The sequence below is a fragment of the Salarias fasciatus genome, chromosome 22, assembly GCF_902148845.1.
Source record: "Salarias fasciatus chromosome 22, fSalaFa1.1, whole genome shotgun sequence".
Lineage (NCBI taxonomy): Eukaryota > Metazoa > Chordata > Actinopteri > Blenniiformes > Blenniidae > Salarias > Salarias fasciatus.
The window spans coordinates 19948815-19975550 of NC_043765.1; the positions used below are offsets into that span (position 1 = coordinate 19948815).

General features: G+C 42.7%; 1 protein-coding gene across 1 annotated transcript in view; it reads left to right on the forward strand.

The window, feature by feature from the left end:
* Positions 1 to 4866: 4866 nt before the first annotated feature.
* Positions 4867 to 26736, forward strand: part of ctnnal1 (catenin (cadherin-associated protein), alpha-like 1) — a 48051-nt gene continuing 26181 nt past the window's right edge. The window contains exon 1 of the mRNA XM_030120693.1: positions 4867 to 5279. Coding sequence (XP_029976553.1) covers positions 5184 to 5279 — 96 coding nt within the window. The 5' untranslated portion in view covers positions 4867 to 5183. The remainder of the gene's footprint in view (positions 5280 to 26736) is intronic.

Below are 26736 nucleotides of genomic sequence, written 5' to 3' on the forward strand. Positions count from 1 at the left end.
GCTGCCACCAAGTGCATTTCATCTCAGTGTAACCAAGTTGCTCTAAAGCCATTTCAAGTGATTCAGACTACGTGTAATGAACTGTATGCTTGTAGAGATCCTCAGAAGTTGATGGATTATGGCAAGACCTCCCATTTTATTTATTATTAGAATGCTCCTGTGAACCTTACAGTGTTTTACTCACTCCATTTATCTCTTCACTCATTCACATAATAAGCCTAATATTTGCCAGTGTTTTTTGGCGATGTTGAAGCAGGCCATGAGGTCAGGGTAAGATATTCCACTTTGGACCACATACTGGTGTTATGGTTAACACGCTCACATCATAACAATAAGGCCTCTGGATCAGGTTGAAGGTGGGCTGGTGGGTGTGGAGTTTGAATGTTATCCGGAGTTTTCTCCGGGTACGCTGATCTCTTGACATAATCTAAGAAAATGCATGTGTGGCTAATTGATGTCTTCCTTGTGATTTCCATGTTGTATCTTAGCTCATTGTTAATTGGGATCAGTTCCCAGAGTGCTGCAACCCTGAGTTGAAAAAGTGGCATCGAAGATAGATGGATGAAATTACACTTTCAAGATCTCAGTTATGCTTACTCACATATGCATGGTTATTTCCTGAGTGCTCTTTGTTACAGGTGTCGTGTGTGAAGATTATCTCCCCAAATACTGGGTAATAAGCACAAAACTGCAAATTCAACTAATGATCATTTATGTGTGTCACTTCCACACATTCCCAGTTGTTTACATTTGGTGTTTCTTCAAACTGCAGAGAGCTATTTTGACAAATGAGACAGCCTTCAAACAAAGATGTGCTGGATGAAAACTGAATGAATAATGAGGATATGCAAGGTGTCCCTGATTGTGGAACAGAAATAGAGGCGCAGGAAAGCCAGGATTTCTGAGCTGGGTGTCTGCTTCCTAGTTTGTTTGGTTTGTGTTTCATTTTGAGTTGTTGTTTTGTTTTTGTTTTTTTACATATAATTAAACTGGTCTTTTCCCTCAGGGTGCCTCCTTGGCAGGAGGAAAGTGACAAATGACAGACAAATGACCCTTTCCTTGTTAGCATCAGTGCTTCGGTTTGTCCTAATTTAGATAGCAACACTAAACTGTTTCATTTGAGCCCCATTTGTGATTCTGTTGTCATTTTGTTTGCAAGAGAAGCAGTCCAACATTTTTTTTTTTTTTTCCTGAGGAGAGCCAGCAGAGCATTAGCACCAACACCTGTAAGCCAAGCAGGATTAAACTCATCTGACATTAGCAACAACTCTGAAAGCTTTAATGTGTAAAAGCACTCAGAGTCAGCGAGTGAAAACAACGACAAAGCCAGCTAAATATCCACCCGGCACCTCACCCCAGTTTGAACTCGTCCTTCACGTGGGCCTCTCGGGTCACTATGTCGTGCTGAGGGAATGAGTTCAGCTGCAGGTCTCTGTCGGCGCCACAGTAGCCCTACATGTAAGCATTCAGAGCCATATGTCTTTCAGACAAGCTCATCTACCCAGCAGGCTTGGGGGGGAGAGATACAATTCCTGAAGGCAAATGTAGAAATTATAATGTGAAAACGACATATGGCATTAGCCTACCAAACATAATCGTGTATGTATGAGCTGGGTCAACTGAATGCAAGAACATGTAATGTTGAGTTATTTTTTTGTTTGTTTGCTTGTTGTTGTTTTTTTCAGAAGGAAATTTTTAATCCATTTCAAAGTGTTAATACATATATAATTCAATATTTTAGCGCACTCCTGAATTGAATCCTAAATTTCAATCACTCAACAGAGGAATATGACTGAGTGCACTTATTTTACATCTTACAGTGTGCAAAATCAAGATCTATTTATGCTCTGCAGTTCCTGTCCCAGGAGCTGCGCAACCAAGAAGAATGATCTGAAGTGGGGGAGAGAAAGAGAGAGAGAAGTCAGCACTTCGGATGCATAGAGAGAAGCAGCTGTTAGCAACACAATCACACCATGCATAAGCATCTTTTATTTAATGAGTAATACCCCGGGACTGTGCAGATGAGCATTTACAAAAGAAGCTTCCAGTGCTTGCATGAGGTTTCAGGCAAATTGTCAAAATGCAATGTGCCTAAAAGAGATTAAAGCCAGAGGAGCAAATATTGAATATTGTAAAACAAATGAGATACTATTTAGCAAAACAAGCTTGTTTTCGGAGCTTGGAGCATGGCACTGATAATGAGAAAAGACACTGTATTACATTTCTTCAAGATTGTTGAAAGAAAGCTTTTGAATTTTTCACTTTTTTTTTACTTTTAATCTCTAATTCTTCCTCTTGAACTTAGCTATGGTGACTGGAATATTTTAAACCAGCGCAAATTAATACTGCAAGATGCAATAAGACCAAGTGGAGTTTCTAATCTTATCAGTCAGAAGAGAGCCTCGGCGCAGATTAAAAAAACATATACTGATATTATCTATACGGCGGAATAGCTATTCATCAAAGACATAACCTTGTCCATTCATAGCGGCCAAACTGCGTGCATGCCTTCATAATGAGCCATTGTGAGTGTGTGTGTGTGTGTGTGTGTGTGTGTGTGTGTGTGTGTGTGTGTGTGTAGTGAAACTAATGTAAACAGGGAGGGTTGAACTAAAGCATAGCTCTGGGGTTTTAAATAAATACTGGCTCGGTCTGAGAACTGTGTACGCACATGCACGCACACGTGCACAGACTAGGGATTGTCTCCAGTGCTGACACAGGGTGCTAGCCAGCCACCGAAGTTGATAATAAAGCAGGCAGCAAAAAGCCGCCACGAACAGAGCCGCTGTGCTTATAAACCATATCTGCCCTCCGCTGTGTTTGTAGTGTGAAGTGCTCACTCCTTGTCGTCCAACAGCTGCACTTGTAAAGTTAGAAATAGCTTCTGGAGCCACTTGAGGATACAGTGATTTTGATGCGATAAAGATCAAGGCAACAATAAAATATACTAAATCCTATTAAAGTTTCAAGTCACTGGGCCACAGAGGAAGAGGAACTGTGTGCTTCTTCGATAAAACTTTTGTTCCTCATTTTGGTGCGTGACAGGAAGGCTGGAAGAACCACTCGCCTGAAACTTTTAAACTTTATCATGTCGCAGGGGTCATTTATTAGTTCTTTTACACTTTCCCCCACCATACTCGTAATTATGCATTTTTACAACTATATGGTGAGATTTGGGGGTCAAGCGTGGAGGCGGGCTGTGGTGTAGTGGTTAAAGCACTCTTGCATCATGGTGAATAGTCTCCACTTTGAATCTGGGCTTATGTACCTTTCTGTGTAGTGTTTGCATGTCATTCTGTCTGTGTATCCAGTGTTTCAGACTCCATGCATTTTAGGATAATTAGTGGGTATAAACTGATTGTAAATGTGACTATCAGTGTGAATGATTATCCGTCTCTCGGTCTGCCCTGGCATGGCTGTTCAGGCTGTATCCCGCCTATCTCCCACAATCATCTGGGATCAGCTCCAGTGTCCTGTGACCCTGAGTTGGTTGAGAGACGATAGAGACACGGGGGAATGTGGACTGTTGCAGGTGACTGGAGACTGGGTCATTTCAGCTTTAGGATTATGTTTCTGCAGGAAAAACGCTGCATGGAGAGCTTTTTGATTTATTTTTACAGTTTACTTGAAGCTACTGTATGTAACCAAACTATGTTCACCCATCTGTCAGAAGAGGATCATTTCTTGGCAAAAATGTAAGATCTCTGTGTTCCGGTTTGTTTAGGGTTTTTTCACACAGTGGGTGCCCATTTATATTTTGTCAGTGTTTGCAGTTTCAACAACTAACTAAAGCTTCCTCAAAACATAAATATACTTTTCAGAGATAATGTAGTCATTACTTTAAGACCCTTCAATTGCAACCCATGTAACCCGGAGCAGCTCAGATGACAAGACTGTGAAAATTAGCGTTTTCTTCACAGAGAGCAGAGCTCAAGTTTGCAGGAATCTCTCATGTATTTCAGTGAATGGAGAGACGTCCCATGTGGATGAGTGCAGTCAGGTTTGATTGGTATGTCTGTTGTGTGTTGAGGATAAGATGAGGGATTGTCATGGGATTGTTTCTCTCTGAGATCAAACTTGCGCTGCGATGTGAGGAAAGCATCTCTCCTATCTCAATGAGGGATGCAAAATCCCCTGAAATCTGCTCGGATGGATGCTAGATAAATTTCTAAAAGACAACTGTCTACAGCAGGTGAAGCTTGCATGAACTGATGATCCGTCTTCAGACAGCAAATCGTTTTTTTTGTATGCTGCAGTCTAAAGATAGAACACATTTAAGACACTTAAATTAATTTCGTGTCTCACATCAAAGTGATGAGTGATAATAAGATGATTTTGGTGTGAAGGGATATATTTTTGGTCTTCTGCTGCTAAAGTAAATCAGATGCCTGCCTTTTTGATAGAGTGATTGTCTCTCATTAGCATGTTGCTGGTTTGATTCCCTGTCTCTCCCTATCCACAAGTCGAAGTGTCCTTGAGCAAGACGCTGCAATCAGACCCGTTCCCAGCGGATGGACTGAGTGCCTCGCGTGGCAGCTGCCTCCTCTGGTGAATGAGTGAATGTGATAACAGTGTGAAGTGTTCTGGGGGAGCTGCTCGAGCAGTGTGGTGAAATCTATTTGCGGTTTTTTTTTCTTCCTTTATATTTGTTTTCATTCCCAGAGGATGGGAAGTGCCGGAGTCACTTCCCTCCGTTATTTCCGCCTTTTTTTTATAATCTAAATAAGCGCTTTGACTTTAATGAACTGCACTTCGAGCGAGCGGTGCGAACGTGACACTGTGTGTGTGTGTGTGTGTGTGTGTGTGTGTGTGTGTGTGTGTGTGTGTGTGTGTGTGTGTGTGTGTGTGTGTGTGTGTGTGTGTGTGTGTGTGTGCGTGCGCGCTGCAGTCCGCTCCCTGCCGTAGTTGAGTAAACTCCATGGCCGTCAGCGGGCGCAGCCGCACCGCCACCGAGCCGGAGTGGATTAAAACAGCGTGCGCGTGTGAGTGAGTGAGTGAGTGACTGAGTGTGTGTGTGGAGAGAGAGAGAGCCACTCAGAAAAGACAAGAAATACGACCGTATAACCAAGTGAGAAACCCCCGCGAGGTCCGCTGCTTCCTCCCAGCAGCTCCCGGTGGGAAGTCGGGTTTGCGCCGCGCTTTGTGTGTCCGGGCGGCGGGGCGGCCGGCGGGACTCGGCGGGAATGGCTTCATCTCCGTGCGGCAGCACCAACTTCGATTCCGGGCTGGAAATCAAAACTCGCTCGGTGGAGCAGACCCTCATTCCCTTAGTTTCGCAGGTGAGTTCCCCGGTGGTCGCTTGAAGGAGAGCTTCTTGAGCTCCTGGCACTTTTAAAGCCGCGCTGGAGGGCTTGTTTACCTGTTTGCGTGCGTGTTCTTGCTCTCGTGCTGCGTTTTGACCCCACGTGCTAAAAAAAATGATCGTAGATGTGACATTGTTACTGTCATGTAGGTGTTTCGGAGTCTCTGCAGCTGGCTACAAGCCGAGCTCTAGGAAGTGGAGGCGATCCAAACTTTACACAACCGTAAAGACTCGTGACAGATTTGTGTTGTTGTTGTTGTTTTTGTTGTTGTTGTTGTTTGGAAGGAAACAGAATTACATAACAGCTTATTCAGTCGCATGCTGAATAAAGAAAAGTAAAGCTATACATCAATAGCACTAACTAACCCCATAATTTCAGATTTTTGTGAAATCACCAACTCTCTTGAAAGCAGAAGTCATAAAAGTTTTCACTGAAAGTTCACTCCTTTTTTCTTTTTCTTTTTTTTTTTTTTGTAAGTTTTGAGCTGCATTGTGACTCCCACTCCCACTTCTCTAATTGGGCCACTTTAAGGCACGTGCTTTGTTTTTCAATAAACAGTAGAAGATGAAAGACCCACTTAAACTGCGCTGCACTCTCTCAACAACTTCTCTGGCTGCACACTCCAAACAGCAGTCCCAGCTCTGAAAGCCTGCTGCTCAGGTCAATGAGTTAATTAGTTATTTTATCATATAGTGCTACAAAGTGGGTTTAAAACTCCTAAATGCCTTATATGTCATTTAAGGGTCTCCTGTTTAGATACTTTTAACTTGTGTCTACACTGGCAGTCTGAAAGTTTAAAACTTGGTTTAATATGAGCACAACATGAGCGTAAGTGCAGTCACGTTTTGTTTATTTGTTGATTTATTTCAAGGTTTCAGTGAGATACTTAAGTGTAAAGTAAAAGATCTGCACCTAATGTTTGAAGTGTTGAATTTTTGCATAATATTTTATACATATAGTAATATATTTTGAGATATATATGTACAATTTTGTACCATGAGGTCACTGAAGCCCCCCTCCTCATCTGAGTTTGATACTCCTAAACTATCTTATGATTAATGCTTAAATAAGCGACTAATTATTTTACAAATACTAGTCTGTGTGTCGCTTGTTATGTTTTCATTGAGTGAATATTGAGATAAAGCTATATATTCTGAGTCATTTCGAAACTATATCTGAGTACGGATCTTTTTCATTTCAGTATGAAAGCAGTGGCGAGTCTGTTCAAAAATAATTTCCTGAAGTGAAACAATTTCCCTTTAATTTAATTGCAGCTAATTGAGCAGAAACATTAATATTTCACTCTGTTGCATTGCTACATGCTGGTCATTTGAGTTCACTATGAAGCTTGTTTTTTGCTAATTCAGCAATCTAAGCATTATTTTCTCCAGCTTGAATTTTGTTCTGTATGTTTGGGCTTGTCGTTAAGTGGTGATAATGGAACCCAGAATGACTCTTCTGCTTCTCCACTGCTTCATGTTTCAAAGAAAGGGAAGTGACCACTCCTCTCACAAATGTTAACTTTCCCTTGATTTGATTACGTTTTTGTTTCAGACATACATTTCCACTGGTCCCATCCTATTAAATTAGCACAAATAAAACACATCCAAAAGAAAAGAATGAAGGAAAAGAGATTTTCTCTCAATCCTGCAAATGTTTTTGGCATTCTCTCATCAGATTTTTTTTGATTAAAAAAAATCTTTATTACCAACTATCTATCTTTCTTTATCAAAATAATTTAGTGAGATAAGACTTGCAAGAACAAATATGTTAACATTGTGATACCATGTGACCCTGAACTGAAGAATGTGCTATAGAAGATGGATGGATAGAAAACACAAACGTGTATTCCTGGCAGAAAGCCGTGAAGGTCTTGTTGTTGTTTTCAGTAGAAGTGAAAAACATCTTAAAGCCACTGCACTCTTCAACTCTGCTGCACAACTGAAAAAAAAGTAGTCCCAGTTCTCAAAGAGGTCAAGTCAATAAATTAATCATTTTATTATATGCTGCAACAAAGCTTCCTTGTAAGAATTTGCCCTCAAACTTTTGGGGATGTTTTTACTTGTAGCAACAATAAATGAGTGATTTTATATAGCTTCTGCTTTTGCACAGCAGAGTGGAAAATGAGCCGCATCTTCTGAATGGGGAAATGACCGCTCCTCTCATCAATGCTGGTATTCCCAAGACATGCGGTGGGCAGAAACTTGTAAACGTCTCGTTTCTTTCAGTAGGAGCAAAAGACATCACACGGTTGGATTAAACAAGTGTGGCTAACACCCTCATTGGGGGCCCCATGGCACAGCTCCCCACCCCTCTGGTGTCCTGACGGTCTGCTTCCTCCCTGTCATCACACTGGCTCATGTTAAAAATGGAAGGTCGTCCTGTTCTGAATGGGTATGGGTTAGTTATCAAATAAGGTCACATGATCGCAGTATGTGCTTTATTCTTATTTTAGATGACATTGATGGTCATCCAAACTAAACGTTTACAAGTTTTGCTCATATGGTGTGCGACATGAGGGGGTGAGGCCAGGTAAAGTTGATCCTGTCAGAAGTTTGTTTGGAAATGGTTATACTTTGGTTGCGCAAACGCGTTCAGTAAATCTGCCGCGTTATCTTAATGGTATTTACTCTGCAGCGAACTTATAGTGCACTTCGGCCCGTTGTACGAGCCTGGCTGGGCTCCAGCGTATAGCGCAGAAGAATGCGCGGTGCACACTCGGCGGCGTTCAGCATATCACAGTCCGCTGTTGAATGGTGGGCCTCAAGGACAATGTTTCCTAATTTTCTTTTTTTCTCAATGTGCGGCATGTCCCCATAGCAACGGAGCTCTGCAATGCTGAAAGAAATCGCATTTCCAAGGACTGTCATCTCCCTATGTAATTTTTTTTTCTCCCTCCTTTGTTGTTTTTGTAATGTCACGGAGACTTCACACTCGGCCACTGTTGACCGCTACATTAGTTCCACCTGCTGTGAGTGATTTTCACTGCGTATGGTCCCATGCACTGGATTACTGCAAATGCCCGCTAAACATGTTTAAAATTGTGGTGATTTGTTGATCTACAGAAAGAAAACTTCTACTGAAGTGATCATTATTTAGTTGTGCCTCTTATAAAGTTATAATCACCCTGGAAATACACGCTATATCCTGAATTATATGTTGCGACTTTCTCCAGAAATACAAAGTTTAAAGCACCTGAAAGAGAAGCCCGGAACAACCTTTGTTGCTGTGTTTCGGCCTGTCCGCCGGATCTAAACACCAAACGACACCTCGAAGTGGGACGGTGGAAGACTGATGCTTGACCTCGCTCTAATAATGTGATTGCCACCTTAATGTTTTCAAGATTAGGTTTGGTTAACAATTAGGCTGCAGAAGGGACATTTCTGAGAATCAGTGCCGCTTTCCATTGGTTTCAATCTAATTCTTATCCTAACAGAAGCACCAGCGCTCTGTGTAGGCTTTATAGTAAAGCCTTTCTTCTTAAGAAGCTTTGTACATATCTGTGTGTGTGTGTGTGTGTGTGTGTGTACGGTTGCTTTTGTGTTGTGCTGTTCATTAGATGACTATCAAGGAGGAAATGAAAAAGCAGTGTCGGAAAAGAAAACCTGCTGTTTGATAAGGTATCACGCATTGCCCTCTTCTTTTAGTATGCGTCTCCTCTCCTCCCTGCCTCGTCTTGCTCTGACGCTGATATCCTCGGGCCGTGGTTATCAGCTTCACTCCCCCCACAGGGTGTAATTATAGGCCTGGGAGACTCCCTGGCTTGCACCACATACAGTCGCCGGTTAGATACATGAACGCGGTCCCACCCACACTTTTTCTTTTCACGCTCGTATGTTCACCTGTCGCGCTGATTCCGTGTGTGCGCGATTTTTGCTCAGACATCGGATCTGAGAGTTAATTGAAACATGATGTTCTAATTTTCTTTGCAATTCAAACATGTAAACCTTATTCTTCCTCGCTACCTGGATGCTTCTGAGGTACTGCCCCTCATTTTCTCAACATTCTTATGTTTTTCTTCTTCTAATTCTTTGTAAAACAGAAGATTCCCCTCACGTCCAGGAATTTGCTGGCGTGCTTTGCTTCACCTTTGCCGTCGCCCTCATTCCGAGGTTCTCGGTGAGGCTAATGACTCGCTACCGTGGTGGGTAATGGGTATCACATGGAGAGCTGGAAACCAAGCGAACACGTCTGCTGTTGTTTGTGTATCCTACCTGTGATGTGGTCTGTGGCCAGCTGGAAGGCAATTAGCAGTAATCTGGCTGCTTTTTCTTTCAGATCTGATTCCTATTTCGGAGCGGTGGTTAGTGAAATAACAGTTCTGTTCCTGGGCTTTTTTTTTTTTTGTGAGGTGTGTTTTTCTGTTAAAATCCCAGCAGTCCAGTCTTTGTGCCAACATGGTGGTCCTCCGCTCAGCTGCTGAGGTGTAAAGGTGTGGCTCTGAGGCAGAAATGTGTGGGAACAAATAAGGACTCCGGGAATAAAATCCACCACTTTGATCAGATCAGTGCCTGTTTAAACGCTTGTGACACCTCGGCCTTGTGATTACAAAAGCTCTCCCGTCTCCATCATTTTTCTTCAAGACCAAGCTGGGAGTTTTTTTTTTTTTTTTTCTCAAAGATTTTCTGCTATAATTGGGCCTGGAAAATCCGTTCTCTGTCCAAGTTTGTTAGCATCGACTTTGTCATGCTTCCAGGGGTTCTGCGACGCTTGCAGTTCTGCTTTCTGATGTGCTGAAAGGAGCGAGCGTGAAAAGAAGCTTTTCCGTGTTCATTTTGCTCACAACAGGACCGAATGGTGTTTTTCTAACCTATGCAAAACCTCAGTGGCAGCTTCACCATTTTAGACATAAATTCAACATTAAACAGAATGCTTACAAAAAAAACAAAGTGACTCAACGCTCTTGTAAGCACAGCTATCAATCAGTTTTTCATCTTTCCCTTTAGAAATATGGAAAATGGAGTTTCATTGAGGTGCAAGGCACTATTTCCTTCTTAATGCGCCTGGCCGTGTGGTGGAGGCACATGACAAACGTCCAGGTAGTGAAGCTGTTTTTTATATCCGGACAGAGAGGTATTACGGTCGCCATGAGCCCTAGCAGATTTGCTTCCTCCACCCGAATGATGATAATGAAGACAAATGGGTCTCTGGCATGAAAGCAAAAACCACACAAGGATTACGGAGCACTGCAAGGATGTATGCATGTATGGACACATCAGGAAAGCACGACACGCTCATCCTATAGAACAAAATACACTTTTGTTGTCTTCATTAGTGTTTCCCAAAAAAGGACTGAGAATTCCTGTTTTATCTATCTTTGCTTTTGCATCCATTCCGACCGAAGCTGAATGAGTCTGTGACGGTGTCATGGAGTCGCCTGTGATTTGATGCTGTAACATGTTGTCACTGTAGGTCAGACCAGCAGCTTGTGGGTCGCCGTTTTTCCTGATCGGCCGTTATCAAACCTTGAAGAATGGCCAGAGTGTTCCAAAGCGCTCGCACGTAATCATCTGTCTGAACCGTGTTTATCCTTCCTCTCCCGGGGAGACGGGCAGAACATGTGGTTTGGTGTTTTGTTTCAGCAAATATATGAATCACTGGGTACGAGGCTCGAGCAGCGGTCGGGAGTAAACTCAGTCAATAGTCCCATTTCATCCAGTTGAAATGCGATGTGATTCCACTCAACTCCCCCAGGTTTTCTGGTGACAAGGGTGCATTAGTCAGCTAACTCCGTCAATTTGAAGGATTGAGATTCATGTTTTAGATTGTTCGATGATTACACTCACTCATCCAAAACCTTTCCGCTTGTACTCCTTTTTGCATCTCTCTCTCTCAAACCCCCACACGGTAATGTTTCACCCTTGTCCTCTTTCATACTCTTCTCACGATTACTCTCTGGGGACTCATTACAGATCACTGGCCTCTTTAACAGCAGATCAAAGAGGTCGGCCAAACATGTCGATGCTTGGACCTTTCCTCAGTTAGTATGCTTCCAGATGAGAAAAGTGTTTTGTGTTTTTTTTGTTGTTGTTTTTTGTGATAGTGTCATCGGACATGTGTGTGCCTGAAACCTCCAAATAACCCAGACCTACAGAGATTTGTGACCTTAACAGTGGAAAAAAACCTCCCAAAACCCTCTGCAGTATAAGCTGTTAAAGCTAAAACAGCTTTTAATTGTCTCAAAGTATATAGCAGCGCCAAGACTTATTTGCTATCTCAGTCAGGCTATTAAGGTATTGATTAAACATCCACAGTGCTATCAAAGAGGCTTAAATTGGCATTATCTGTCTCCACATTGTCCCTGTTGAGTATTCAACAGCAAACAGAACGCATGGTTTTTTTAGGATTTGTTCAAATTGGTTGGTTTAGTAAAGTTTTTGTCACGTGACAATTTTGCTTTTGCTGGGCTCCAATCCTAGCTAACCAGGACTGAATATCTGTAAAGCAAAATTCCTCTTTTGTTATTATTATTATTTTTTTTTTTAAAATATGCAATGCATTGCGGTCTACATGCTCTGTATGTCGACTGTGCAGATGTCTGCAGAAGCTTTTGAATGTTTCAAATTGTTGTTGGGTATCAGGTGTCTTTCTGGCTTTCCTCCAGACTGTATTTACAGTATATTCTTGGTTTATGATGACGAGATAGTGATGAGATATCCCCTAAGTGTGAGTACACAGGAGGAGATCTCTTATCAGCGGGGAAATGGAGTCTAATGTAGCGTGATGCTTTGTGCCGTCCAGCCCCTGTGGATTGAAACAGATGCATGAACACACGCCAGAAGTACAGACAAGGACATTCTTCCTCTCATTAATTACTTTTTAGTCTCACAGGGGGCCATCTGTGAACTTAAGGGAATAAGAACAGTCGTTTTACTGCTGATGTTTGTGAAAACAAACACGAAAGGTATTTACAACAAATGCAACATGATATGTCTGTGAATCAGGGCAGCACAATATATCACCAATGTATTGTAAAAATGATATCAACTTAATACTGAATGAACTGCAATAAACTGTTTCTAAATCAAATAATTAATCCATTAGTTCCCACATAAAGTCCAGTTAACTTATAAAAATCTTTTTATCTATTGACAGTGCCAATTATTTTATACCTAGAGATCACAGTGCAGAATCTAAAAGCATAAGAATTACAAACAGAATTACCAAAAACAACAACTTTATTTCTGAAATGCGGGAACTGTAGAGGCACATGTGATTGAAAAAAAAAAGACCTATGTTAATTGACAGAACAAACTCCAAAGCGAAAATCAATCTGTATTATCCAGTGAAGTCTTTTATATTTCTAACAATTCATGCTGTCGTCACAATACTTGACATGATGCCGTGTCGCCTGCTGACTGAATATCGTGCAGTCTTAGGAATGTCTTTTCCTCTTCAAAACAAAACAGTTCCTCAGATCTAAATACGTGAACAAACAGTCTGCCAGGACAAAGGACACCACGGAGTGAGACGGAGCATGCCTCTCGCGGTAATCTCGTCGGCATGTACTTTTCATTCGCCTTGTCCTGCATTGCCAGAGATATCGCTGGGTCTATCTATATCATGTGCTGCCCAGACAACCCCAGGTAAACACATCGCTATTTGGCAGGCAGCTGTTCATCTCCCATCAGTTTCCTGTTGCTACTTTCTTTCCCCCAACAAAGGGATGATCCCACTCTTGATCCCTCATCATTGGACAGGACAGTTATTAACACCGAGGGGTTAAAGGCCCATGGGAATCCATGGCAGTTGTATAATTTCACATTTTTCTCCAGGTGTTATGAAAACCCCTTCACTCGTCATTTTGTCTTGCACACTCAGTATCGGCTACACTTGCTCTACATGCTCATCAGACTACAAATCAAGTCACATCCCATCAGCCTAATGTTTGTGCCAGACTGGGTAAGTACAGTATTTAAGAAACCAGTGATCTACTTGGATTTGCATGTATAATCAGAGAATTATAGAGAATAATCCACAAGAGTATATTCAGCGAGCGGCCGTTCTTGAAGTGAAAATGCCTGATTGATCACAAGGAATGAGAGGAGCTGAACTGGTTTGAGTGACAGAGAGGAAAGAAGACATAGAATGACCCCTCGTTTGGATTCAGGTTTAACCATGTGTGAACTGGTTTAATGTGTCATGGTTTCTATTATTGACTATTTGTTGAATTCACAGTTACGCATTCATGTTGCTGTAGATGACTGGTTTACACTGTTGCTGGTGTGATAGTGCAGAAGATGTTTGGCCTCCGACTTACTGATCGTTGAAATGTCTCGGCCTGCCTCAGCATGGCTGCTGGGCATATCCGTACCTGTTTGTCCATATGTATCTATCTTTCATGGTTAATTGCGACAGGATGACACATCCTGTCACAAACCTTTCATCATTTTATTTTAAACTGGTTTCCGGAATATATCTGAACTCACCGGACTCGACTCTTTTCTGCAGTCATCAGATTTAACTCTGTAGGTGATCCTTTGTGTGTGATGGAAAATATTTGCATTCTGGATCCAACATGTCTGACTTAAACGTGTGATTGTGTAATTATGGAATAAAATCTTTGTGGAATGTTTCTAGAACTGTGTTAGATGTGCAGATTAAAGGCAGGGTAGCAAGCTCAAGGGGTCACACCTAATGTGATCTGTCTATACCAGGCATGATGGGCTACTGGATGATTTACTGCAATGTTGCAATCAGACTTACTGTGTGAATGTTTCCCTTCTTTGCACTAAACCTGAGGCAAGCAATTAGAAATACCCTCTTTTTGTTGTTTGTTCTGCTATTTCAATGAGCAGGCCCACTTGAGATCAAACTGTGCTGGATGTGACCTCTGGACTAAGTGAGATCGACACCTCTGGCTTGTATATTTGACCAACCACTCCTTAACTTTTATGATCCTTTCAATGTTAAACTCACCGCTTGTCTCACGCCAAGGCATCAATATGCCAAAGAAAACATCTCACTGGTTAGTAGATTAGAACATCTGTAATCACACTAGAAAACAAGGTTTTGTGTTGGTAAATATAGTAAGTTTTTTCTTTTGTTTCTTAAGTATTGTTAATCATACAGACTCTTGCTGTGTAATTGTCTTCTCAATATTTGAGTCCATTTAAAGTGGAAATGACTGACATTCATCCCAAAGCTGTCCGAGTCATCATATTTGTCCTACTCTTCCTCTCCGGCAGCAGCATTGCTGACTGTACCACGGAGGAATCCTTCAGTCTGGCTTGTATGTGTTAATTGCTTTCTTCGAGCGTCTTTGAACTTCTCCCCTCCCGATAATGAGTTCTTTTAAAGAGATGAGGTTTGACATGACAGAACAAAGGGAGTGTGAAGGACACCAAGAACACAGAATACCAAACATTTTTCTTATCTCTTCTAATTCCGAACACTTGGAAATTTTGGAACAATTAAATTTGATGTGTCACTCCAACCTTCCTACTTTATTCTTATATACCGGACAGTGGACACAGTCATTCACCGCACAGGCATGAGCGCAAATATTGACTTTGTACGTTATTGCCACTTCCAGCGAGTGCAGTTTTAAGTATTTATAGTGAGCGAATGTAGGATTGCTTCATTTTACGAGGTGACTTGAGGGTGTAAGGAAGTATCAGCATGTACGAGGCTGGAGCACCTTGTTTGTATGCTTTCCGTCCTTCCTCTGTTGCTCTGCCCAATTTCCTGAATCTGTTTTCCTGTCACACACCTTACTCTCCAGCTCTTTCATTTTCCGTCTTCAGCCCCGTGCGTTGGTTCTTCCCACCTCTCTCCACTTAGTCCACTGTTTTCTCACTTTTAAGCTCAGCCTCCCGGGAGAGTCCAGTGTCCCCGTATCACCTCATTAATTATGCAGCCCACTGAAAGCCAAGCCAGAGGCTACAGGTGTTGCACAAATCCGAAAAAAGCCCTGTTTTGCCATTCCTCTTTGGATCTGTCCCTTTTTCTTATGCACTGTAAACTGATACATAATCCTCTGTGTGGCACCTATTCAGAAAAAAAAAAGTGAAGTGAATAGCCTGGAACCAACTGAGCTGGAACTATCCGGTCCCCTTCTCTGACATGGAATACCTGAGAGTTATCAAGATGGTGGTTTTCTTATTTCTTTTGTGAGAGCATCATACATCTTCAGGGGAGATCCAGCAAAGTGTTAAAGTCACAATTGTAACAAGATAGCATCTAAAACATTGTGAACAGACTTCGTGCCAAGAATAGGACACTATCATTTCAACCTGACACTGATAAAAATTGCACAGAAGTAGGGGTGTGAATAAATCAGGTATCGCTCTGATAAACTGTACAGAATAAACCCAGATTTCACTGGGTTTTGATTTGTTTTTTTTTGTTTTTTTTAAGTCCAGCACACAGTGACAGAAACCAAACAAAGCGTTATAGACTGGCAAATCATTGGAACCAATAGACTGCTGTTGCCTAGTCACTAATATCTGAAGGCAGCTACTTTGGCCGGCTGAAAGTACTTTATCGCAACCACTGATCAACAAAAACACAGAGCTGTAGCCCTTTTCTTTTTTTCCCAACTCAAGTACTGATATATATTTCTTATTGATAACTTTTAAGGGCCTGAAAGCTGTCCGTGCTGATAGGGAAGGTCATATCGTGTTGCTGTTTCTGGATGGCTGGTACCACAATCTGACGGTTATTCTGGATGGCGGGTTGTACGTGTGCACCTGATGACACATACTCCGGGTGGCAACACCTAAAAATAAGTTAAAGTCAGTCTCCTCCTATAAATACAGTTGTGGTTGTTACAGATAGTCATTTGGCTCAGTGAACAACTAAAAGTATCTTTCGAGGTGCAAACGGTTGAAACGCATAATTTTCATTGAAATGGGAGAATTTCTCAGTAGGTTAACATATTTGTTATGTTGAAACTTATTTTTGTGTATAAATGCCTGTGTATTGGGGACTTTTTTTTTAACATTAAAGATAACATTGACAGAAGTGTCACTTGTAGCCATAAATATGTAGAAGAAACATGTTCTTTGCACCTCTATGAATATGTCAGAAGGACCCAGTGTGTGTCACAGGGAAGGCCATTATGCAGTTAAGTGAGGAGGGGCTGCATTCCTGCGGGGGCTCATGTTTCCAGTGCCTACAATGTGCATCGGTGTGTGCAGTGTCTGAAAACTGTGCCTATGTATCCTGTATTGGGACGTCACACCCGGGGTGAAATGTCAGAGTCTCAAAGGGTGAGACCTTTATGCGCTCTCTTACAGACTGGTATGCGTGAGTTAGTGCTCCCCTCGGGGGCCTGAACTTCACCCCGGCTTCGTTCATTCACCACTTTCATCAGTGAGTCATCCTACTCACTACTCTTACTCTTTCGACACACTTCATTCATTCATTAACATAGTCATTCACTTTTTACTTGCCGTTTCTCCACAAATGTCAAATTTTTGTCTAGGATTTGTTTCACTCTGGGGATAACGTTTGGCTGTGTGGACGTTTTCTTCACTTGGTATCTTACCTTTCTTTAACCAAGAGGAAATTTCAGTTTTGAAAACTGAGAGGACTGCAGTCCTGCTGCCAGCTTATCAGTTATTTTAGCGCTAAAAGACACTTCTCTTTATTCAATTTGCTCCTCGCAGAGGACACAGAAACAAAATAGGCCGTCTTAGCATTTGTATTCAGCAAAAGCAACATATATTAAGTCCGTAATAGGCCACCATCAGGTGTATCAGGTCAGCACCCTCCGAGCAAACTAATGCAGTCCATCCTTTTTATTCTGCTGAACATGGTATCGCTGAGAGCGGCTGTCACACCGCCTGGCTAAAGCCACATTCACACACTGTTCACCGCACACTATTATTTGTCCATTACTTGTAATTACCCATCATGATGACTGATGGAATGTTTTCGTGGCTGAGTTGGCAAGCAGTTGGGATTATCCTGTTGAGGACTTTATACAATTACTCAGTCATTAAACACGGCTCAGCGTGAGGAGGACAACCTTGGGGCGGGGGGGCCAGCTTGCCATTGGCTCGGTCGTATTGTTCGCACTTCCAGGTTAGCTGGACGGAGTGTTGTCGTCCCGCAAGGTTGAATCTAAGGAAAGTGACTGGAGGACAGATGTTTTTCTTGGGAGTGTTATTATATCCAGACGCGGTGTTATCCTGTGAGTTCTGTTTTGCAAACCGAGCTGATGACGCTGAAAAGACTGAGGTTCAAAACATCTCAATTGTTTTGACATCCTCGTGTGGTTTTCATCCCAGACTTGCAGGGAGATGATTGATATGGAGACGCATCAATGACAGGTTGCTTTGATTAACAGTTCCACCTCTTTTCACTGCTGCTCATCAGTCTCGCTGAGATAATTAAACAGCAGGATGAAGAACACAACAGAGTCTCATCAGGAGCTCGAGTGTGCCCTTTCACATGCCTCCATATCAAGTTTTAACAACACAAAAAATGTTGGTGATAATCAAAGTTTGTCTTAAGATAACACGAGTAGAAACACTGCTCTGGGCCACATTGTGTTTTTTTTTTATTCTTTTGAAAGATTTCAAAGAGAAAGATTAGTCACAGCCAGGGCATTTTTTTTTGCAGTAGTTCCACTTGTTGCTTCGGAGGGTGTTTCATCATATCAAGGTGAAACTGATCTGAATTATTGAACCTGTAGCGTGAAGCTGATTTTACGGTTCAGTGTGTGCAGTCTGTCATCTCTCGTGCACAACACATAATAGCAATCACCTTGAGATTATAGGATTTAGCTATTCAATAACTGTAAATTTTGGCCTCCTGAATCACTGCAACAACAGGCCGCGTCTTTATGTGAAACCCTCCACAGATGCATTTCTGTTCCTTTGCTGATATGATTTTTCAGTTGCAGAGCCAAACGTCTCACTAAGTGAAACTAAATCGGACTGTAAAGCACGCGGGCTCGTGAGGCACGCCGTTTGGAAGTTGTAAACTTTCCCCCGAACGCTGCCAGCTGCTGAATCTGATTGAGACTTTGAAGACCTCACACACAGCTGTCACATGCGATGTCCCAATGCTTCCCTGCTGTGCTCCGCTTCCTTTGCTAGGTTCCATTTCCTTGCCAGATTAAACAACTACCATTTCCTCGTTCTGGGGAAAGCAAGAAGCGAGCAGCGCTATGAAATAACCTGGTCTCCCTTGGAACAAAGAGCCCAGTGTAGCCTGGAGAAATCCGTGGCTGCATACGGTGTACATTTCCAAATGGGTGGGATCTCATCTGCATCGCCTGCTGCCTGGACTGGGAAGGTCTTTGATATTGGGTCTTGGATGTTTTGCAAAAACTTGTCTACATCAAAGATGTCGCTGCCGTCAGGCCTGCTGTATTGGCTTCACTGCAGTAAATAGTACAGAAAGATCCAAGTGAGAAATTCAGTGTTTTCTGCCTGATTTGCGGTTGTTACATGCTGACTTGACTTGCTTCACACTCCGGGAGATCTGTTTAATGTACTCTTTACCACGTACCTTAAAGCATTAAGATTTACATTTTTATGATAAAAACAAGGACGTGTGTGCTTTGGTCTTTCACTTCCTTGGGAATATTTATTAGTTCTGTCGTTGTGTGTGGTGGTCAGCTGCATTGCAGCTGTTATCATCTGCACACTGGAAGGAAAATGTTTGTCAGCTAAATCTGCACTAATGATACACCAAAAGAGATTTATGGATTTATTTTCCATTTGACAGCAGACCTACCCTGCTTTGTGTTTGGCTCAGAACGCATCCATGTAAACTACAAATGCTCAACTGTTCCTCTGAAAAGCTCATTAACGAGAGGCGATGCAATGTTTTTAAAGAGGCTGGGAAGTCGAAGGTATCGAATGGATGGACATTCACAGAGGCAGACGAGGCGCGGTGGGTCTTTTGATGGGCTTTTAGACCGAGCTCATAAAGGGCACCGCTTTTAGATTTATCTTGCACAATCATAGCTTAGGACAGATTTGATAAAATTCCTATTATTGTTTGGGTTTCACAGCAGAAACCAGGCGGTGCTCCACAACGGGAGTTTGAGTCATGGTCTGGTGGTCAGCAAACACAATAGATCGATTTCCTTCTCAGCCCATTCCTGTCTTAGTTAACCTTGGATTGTGGTTAACAGAGCAAAAATTGATCCACAGACATGTTGTGTTTGTCTAACCCCCCCCCCCGCTTCAAGGACCACTGTATCAGAGGTCAGTCTCGCTAACAGTGCCTCGTCCTGTCCATTCTAAGTGCTACTCTTAACTGAACGAGAGCAAAGTTTTCAGATAAAGTAGAGTTTGCTGATGAAGATACATTACACTTTGTTTGTTCTGTAGTTTCTCTCTGCCAGACTGGTTGTTTCTCTCGGTTTCAGCTGTTTGCTGCCTTTCCTTGGTTGCTGTGTCCTCTCTGCCATTTTCCTGCCTATCTCTCCATCACAGCTGTCCATCTGTTTTTCTCCCAGGTTTATCATCCCCCGTTATCAGCTGCTGGTTCCTCTGGGCTTCCTGCACCTCATATCGGCCTGACTGATTACACTGTAGCAGTGCTTCGTTTCAGGAGATATTCTGTGCTCCTGTCAGTTCTTGTACAAACAAACCGGGTCATTGTGGGGTTTTTTTTTTTTTTCTCCTCCCCCCATCTTCACCTTGTCTGTCTCCGTTTCATTTGAGCACCAACAGTTAGAAAAACAGTTTTATGGTCTTTACAAATAAAAGGCGAATGTTTTACTAACTGCTGGTTTAATTTGGCTTGTCGAAATTTGTCATGCCATAAACTGCCTCCACCTCAGCTCCGCTCGGAGTAGCTCTGCAGAGCTCTTCGCTCAGCACGCTCGGTGGGCCCACTTAAGACTTGATAGATTTCCCATTACTTTTAGACAGCAGTGATGGAGTACCAGGTAGCACACTGCCTTTTTTTTTTTTTCGCCCCCCCCCCCACTTCCCTTTGAGCTTCTCCTTCCTGTGTGGAAACACTTCCCAGCTATAGCACACAAAATGGTAAGCCAGTCTGCTGCCAAGCCCCAGAGATGCTGCTCTGTGTGAAACGATCACAAAAATGTAATCTGGAAACCCCGAGACATGTTTTCAACCCTCTGTTTGGAAATTCGTCTCTGAGAAGTTTCACAGAGGCTCTGAACACTTGAACCGTGGCAGAACACCAAGGATCAATGCCAAACCGGGCAGTAATTGGGATTGTATTTGTCGTTTATTTGACAGCAAATGGTCCCTAGGAAAATATGAGCTGTGTTTATCGGTTCGCCTGCTCTGTGCCAACTTTGCAATCTCGTCTGCTGCTTCGCCTTGGCTTCTCGGCCCACACGTGGGCAGACGGAGCTCATCGTCTGTGGTGTTGAGCCCATTGCCCCGTCACAATCACAGCAGTTGCATAAGAAAGACCTGCTTACTTCAGGTCAGGCTCAAAATATGTTCGGATCTAACATTTGACTTACTCTCTCTTCTTATGATTTATGTGTTTTTGGCGTTCTTTCAAAGGCTGAGCCAACAAGAAAAATTACAGGGGTCAGCATTTTCCACATAAAAATAAATATTTGAATTTACATACCCATTGTGAAATCGCTTTAAGAGCTGTGTCCAGTGAAATAAATCTGCATTTTTCATTATATTCAAGGTGGCTTCGTGGTGAGTCAGCTAATTTAGCAAAGCCTGACTCGGTTTACTCACACAAAGAGAAGATGATGCACAATACAGTAACACTTGCAGTTGTGTCATGGGGCAACAAAATGCTGAAATAGGGGGGAAGTATAGTGCTTTTAATCAGGCAGGGAAACCTCTCACTTAACTACTGAATGGCTAGATGGCATCTCAGATAGAATGGGAATGTCATGGTCACCTTGGAAGATCTAAGTGAAATGAGAGCAAAAGCGACAGTTTCTACAGCATATGGTCCTTTATCAGAATAATGATTAAACGGTTTGTCATTCAGGCGTCGTGGCTGGAACTGAGATCAGATCCTCCAGGGTAACAGTGGAGAGCTGAGCATGAAAAGCAGGTTTACGCTCTGCTTTAATCTACAGTAATTCTTTGTTAATCCTATGGGGAAATGATTTCTAAGGTTTTTTTTAAATCTTATGTTTTTCAGTGCATTCTAGAAATCCGTCTCATCCCGATAGTGTGAAAAGTGTGTTTGTGCATTTTTGAAATATAGAAAAGAAAATATATATAAAGCCGCAAGCGGCATTGGACGGGACCTCGCCCTCTGGCAAGGTGGCCCGACTGAGGTCGTCCTCGTACCTTGATGACCGAAGTCCAGGTCACTGGGAACCTTGCTCCTCCATAGACTTCCAGCACCCTGTCACCGAACATGGAGTTGTTAGCATCTCCCATCCACTAACATGTAGCTGTTAGCATCTCACATCCACTAACATGTAGTTGTTAGCATGTCCCATCCACTTACATGTAGCTGTTAGCATCTGTCACCCACTAACATGGAGTTATTAGCATCTCCAATCCATTAACATGTAGATATTAGCATCTGTCTTCCACTAACCTGAAGGTATTAGCATCTCTCATCCGCTGACATGTAGCTGTTAGCATGTCTCATCCGCTAACATGTAGCTGTTAGCACTGAAGTCTCAGTCATTGGGAACCTTGCCACTACATGAACATTCATTTTCATGACTTGACCTCATGTCTTGTTGTAATTGGGCTTTTCTTTGGAATGAATTGTTTGCTTTTATTTGGTTTTTTGACACCTGGACATTATTTATAGGTGTGTGCCTGCTCATTTATTCACTCAGACAAACATCATGCAGCTTGGAGTCCTTCAGAAGTTATTTAGATCCAACCGATTCAGTGGGGGCCACGGCAATGGAGCTTCCCGCACTGAAGCTCCGAGAGTGACTTCTTACATCGCTGAAACTCTGAAAGAAGGATGAATTTGTTGTAAAGAAGGTTGAATACTATGTTTTTGGCCTTCAGAGACCTATATGACATGACTGAAAAATAGCATCATATGTACCCTTTAATGACAGCTGCTGTCGACTGCACTGCATGCCCATATATGGTCAGTAGTGGACTTCCTGTTGGATTTAGGTTATTGTTGTCAATGGGTGATTTTTAGATCTCGATGAGATGAACACATGAGCAATTGGTTTTATCTCTCTACGACATTCCTACGGGCTGCAGCGGCCATTTTTTCCAAAAATGTGACTTTTATTTTGAAGGGCATATAAAATCCACACCGTGTGACTTTTGACAAAGTTTGAAACATCGTTTGTAGAGAAGCTTCTCCTCTTTCAGGCCGCATTACTTTGACGTCTCTGCGACAAATGGTCTCGGACAAGATAATTTTTAAATGAGGAGTGATTTTTACTTTGAAAGGGAAATAGCAGACTTCCTGTTTGATTTAGGTAATGCATGTCAATGGAAGATTTTTAGATCTTGATCAGACAAACATATGAGCAATTGGTTTGATCTGTCTACGACATTCCTACGGGCCACAGCGGCCATTTTTTCAAAAATATGACTTTTATTTTGAAGGGCTGATAAAATCCACACCGTGTGACTTTTGAAAACGTTGTGCACATCGTTTGTAGAGAAACTTGTCCTCTATCAGGCCACGCTACTCTGACATCTGTACAACAAATGGTCTTGAGTGGTATAACGTTTTCTTGAGAAGTGTTTTTTACTTTGAAAGGGAAATAGCGGACTTCCTGTTTGATTTAGGTAATGCATGTCAATGGATGATTTTTAGATCTTGATGATACAAACACTTGAGGAATTGGTTTGATCTCTCTAAGACATTCCCACAGGCCGCAGCGCAGGAGTTTTTTTTTTCTCAAATTTTACAGTGAAAGGGAAATAGCGGACTTCCTGTTCACTTTAGGTATAGGTATGTCTCTTGGTAAATTGTAGAGCTCGATGAGACGAACTCATCCATGTTGATTTTATTTCTCTGCGGCATTCGTGCGGGTCGCACTGTCCATTGTAGTGTTGCAAGTGCGTTTTCAGACTTCAAACTTTAAGGGTTAATAAAATCCACACCCTGAGACTTTTGAAAAAGTTTTGAACATCGTCGGAAGAGAAGCTTGTCCTCTTTTATTTGGCACCAACCTGACGTTTCTGCGACAAGCGGTCTCAGAGCAGATAATTTTTAAAGGAGGAGTCATTTTTTGCCAAATTTTACACTGAAAGGGAAATAGCGGACTTCCTGTTGCATTTACGTGAAAATTATCTAGGTCGTTATTTATAGATCTCGAGGAGACGAACGCGTGAGCGGTGGTTTGATCTCTCTGCGACATTCCTGTGGGCCGTGGCGCCCATTTTACTGTTTCTAGGTGGCGCTAGAGAGCGGATGGGGTTATGGGGTTAATTTTTTAATTTTATCAAGTGGTCCACCGGTCCACATGTGCGTGCCAAATTTGGTGAGTTTTCATGCATGTTTAGGGGGTCAAATTAGTGCTTGAGTGCGTCAGTAAAATAATAATAATAATAGGGGAAACAAACGGACGAAGAACAATAGAGGCCTTGCCCTCAGGCAAGGTGGCCTCAGTTGAGGCCACCTCGCCCTCGGGCTCGGTCCCTAATAAACACACTGCAGCTGTTAGTAGATGTTGAGGGCACCGAGGAGACGCCGTCAGAGCATGAAAAGCTTGGTGTAAGTAGGTCCTGATGCCGAGGTGAGGCGCCGCCTCGGGCTGCTCTGCATCTGATCCTGACCCCCGCAGTATATTCCTGGGCTGCTTCCCCAGGTACGGCGCAGAAGGGAAGCCGGTGAACCGCGAGGCCAACGGGAGCAGGCTTGACCCAGCAGTTAGGCTTTGTTCAGGGTAGATCTCCACTCTCCTTGCTTGACCCTCTCCCTGACTTTCTCTTTGTCTCTCTCTGTGTTTCGGTCTCCCTCCGTCTCCCTCCCACCTACTATCCAGAGAATTACGTGAGCAAGGAGGAATGAAAAGATGTATTGTGCTGAGCTGAATAGTTTTGTGTGTGTATGTGTGTGTGTGTGTGTGTGGTGTGTGTGTGTGTGTGGTGTGTGTGTGTGTGTGGTGTGTGTGTGTGTGTGTGTGTGTGTGTGTGTGTGTGTGTGTGTGTGTGTGTGTGTGTGTGTTTTCAGGGCTGTCTTTTCTTCATGCTGCCACTGAGCTTCTGTGCGGATACTCCGGCCTTGGCATGCTGCTGTGGTCTGAAGAGCAGGGAAACATGTTTTAACCAGTAATGTATTCACCATCTCCTTCCATATGGCGGAGTCCTGTGTCACATGCGCCACACACAGCGTGCTCTGACAGCACCCGTGGCATATTTCGCTGGTAAAAATAGGCTCTCTCTCCAGAAAAACACTATCTCTCTCCAACTTCACGTAAATTGCTTTTGTCACTGAATAAAGTAGACAGTCAGTCTGAAGCTACAGCGTGAACTGCACATTGCTTCATACTGCGAGCTCCACATCAAGGTGGAGACCAAAACCCACAGTCTCAACACTACGTATGCCAGACAGTGAGCCAGCAGTGTTTATGTGAGGGGGGGAAATAAAGCCCAGACAGAATGGATCTCGGTTTCATCATTCTTCATTTTTTAATCCTTAAAAAAATGAGAAGCGTCTCCCCAAAAAGAAAGATCTGTTGTTATCACTTCATGCAGTGTAGCGATAACAACAGATAATTGTTGTTTTCTTGCTGGCGAATATATATATGACAGATAAGGGCACTTCGATTGAAATCTCCGCTCTGATTTTAGTAGAAATGTGTACCGCAAAAAGCAAAACTTCGTCAAAGCCGGTAGTACGTCTGTGCAGACTTGTAATCTCATTAGCTTGTTGTTTTATCGGATGGTTCCTGATGTACATTGACAGTTGTGCTTTATGGACCTTCATATTTTATTGAAGTTTAAAGAAAACTTACTTTTTTATTAAATAAAGGAAAAAAAAAAAAGTCGAGCCCCGGCTGATTGTAACTCAAACAGAACAACAGATTCAGTGTGATTCACTCTGGGTCAGGAAGGAAACACGGCGCTCTATCGGGGGTCAGTGTCCTCCTTAAGTGATCTGTTATACGCTTTGGTACACAGCCAGTTATTATTCATCAGCGATAACCTTCCTCCTTGATGTTTGCCGTGGATTCACTCTGCCTGTCCACATATTCAAATGTCAACTCTGATTGCCGAGCCAAAGCCTGAAGGCCAAACGGTGCCCTTTTCTCAAACACCTCCAACCAGTTAGAGTCTGATAGATTTCCAAACTCGGCTGCCGCCCCGTATTCCGCCGCGGTGGTCCTCACTGTCCGTTTCTCTCCCCGTCCGCCCGCCTACGTATCTGCAAGCCTCATTACTCCCCCCACTTCTGTCTGTCCGCCTCCATCAGCGTCCCCGCACGCTCGTCTGTCTCGCTGGCCCAATGCGTGCCGGCGTACGCGAGCGAGCGAGTCGGCTAAGGTTCATGTGACGCGCTCGTCTTCTGATTTGTAACCTTTGTCACATGTCACCCGCTTTCTTTGCCCGTCATGTTTGCCGACGCTCTCTCCGCCGCCCAGACTTTAATCAAACAGAAGACTGGCTCTGGGAGCCGCAGGATCACCGACAGATGACAACGCTGCCAAAAACAAAACAAAGCTGCCAAATTACAGCTGACTCGAGCAGTGATGTATTTTTACAGCTATGTATATTTACACATGAAGAAAATGTTTTATGTTATTGACACTTGACTCTTTGGACAACGCAAACATTTCATTAAGTCTCATGTCTAGCTGAAAATAGCATTGAGCTTTAGTAAATAAAACAACTGTGATGTAATGGTTAGACACACAGACACACTATCCGTGATTAGAATCGGAGCTTGGAGTTTGCATGTTCTTTCTGTGAATTGAGTTGAAAATGAAAATGAGTTTGTATCTGACTCAAACATAGATTCTTAAATTTCACCATTTTCCAATGTGCCATAATGCAGTGTGAGAATGAGTTCCCCACGAGTTGGGAGCAACATTTTAAAGTCCTGCGCAGAGGCTGCTATGAGGCTCATTTGAAGGCAGATAGAGGGGGGAGAGAAGAGTGATGCTCCACTTCTCTCTGTGAGCTCCATAGGTTCATTACAAATAGCTTAGAGTCTGTCTGAGCCGATAAGACTCACTTTCACTTTTTTTTTCCCTCTGCCTCCCAACTTCCCAGTCCCCTGCACTGACTTATTAAAATAGTATTTATTGTGGTTATGAAATCATTAGGAGAGCATCCAAACAGACTTTGTGAAAAAAACAGTTTTTCTTTCTTTAAATAACAGAAAACATGTGGGATGTCTCTCACTTTTATCTTAGGTTCGTTTATTTGTGTAGGCAAAACCTTATGCCAAGTCAGGACTGAGTGAAATATTTCCATTGTGCTTTTCTTTATTATGTTGACGCTTTAAGAATCGTTTCAAACTTTAAAATTTTTTGTGTGCATGTGTTTGTGGGTTCATGCACGTGAGAGAGAGAGAGAGAGTGTAACATGGAAATAGTTCTGAATTTAAGGTGTGACTTCCAAAAGAA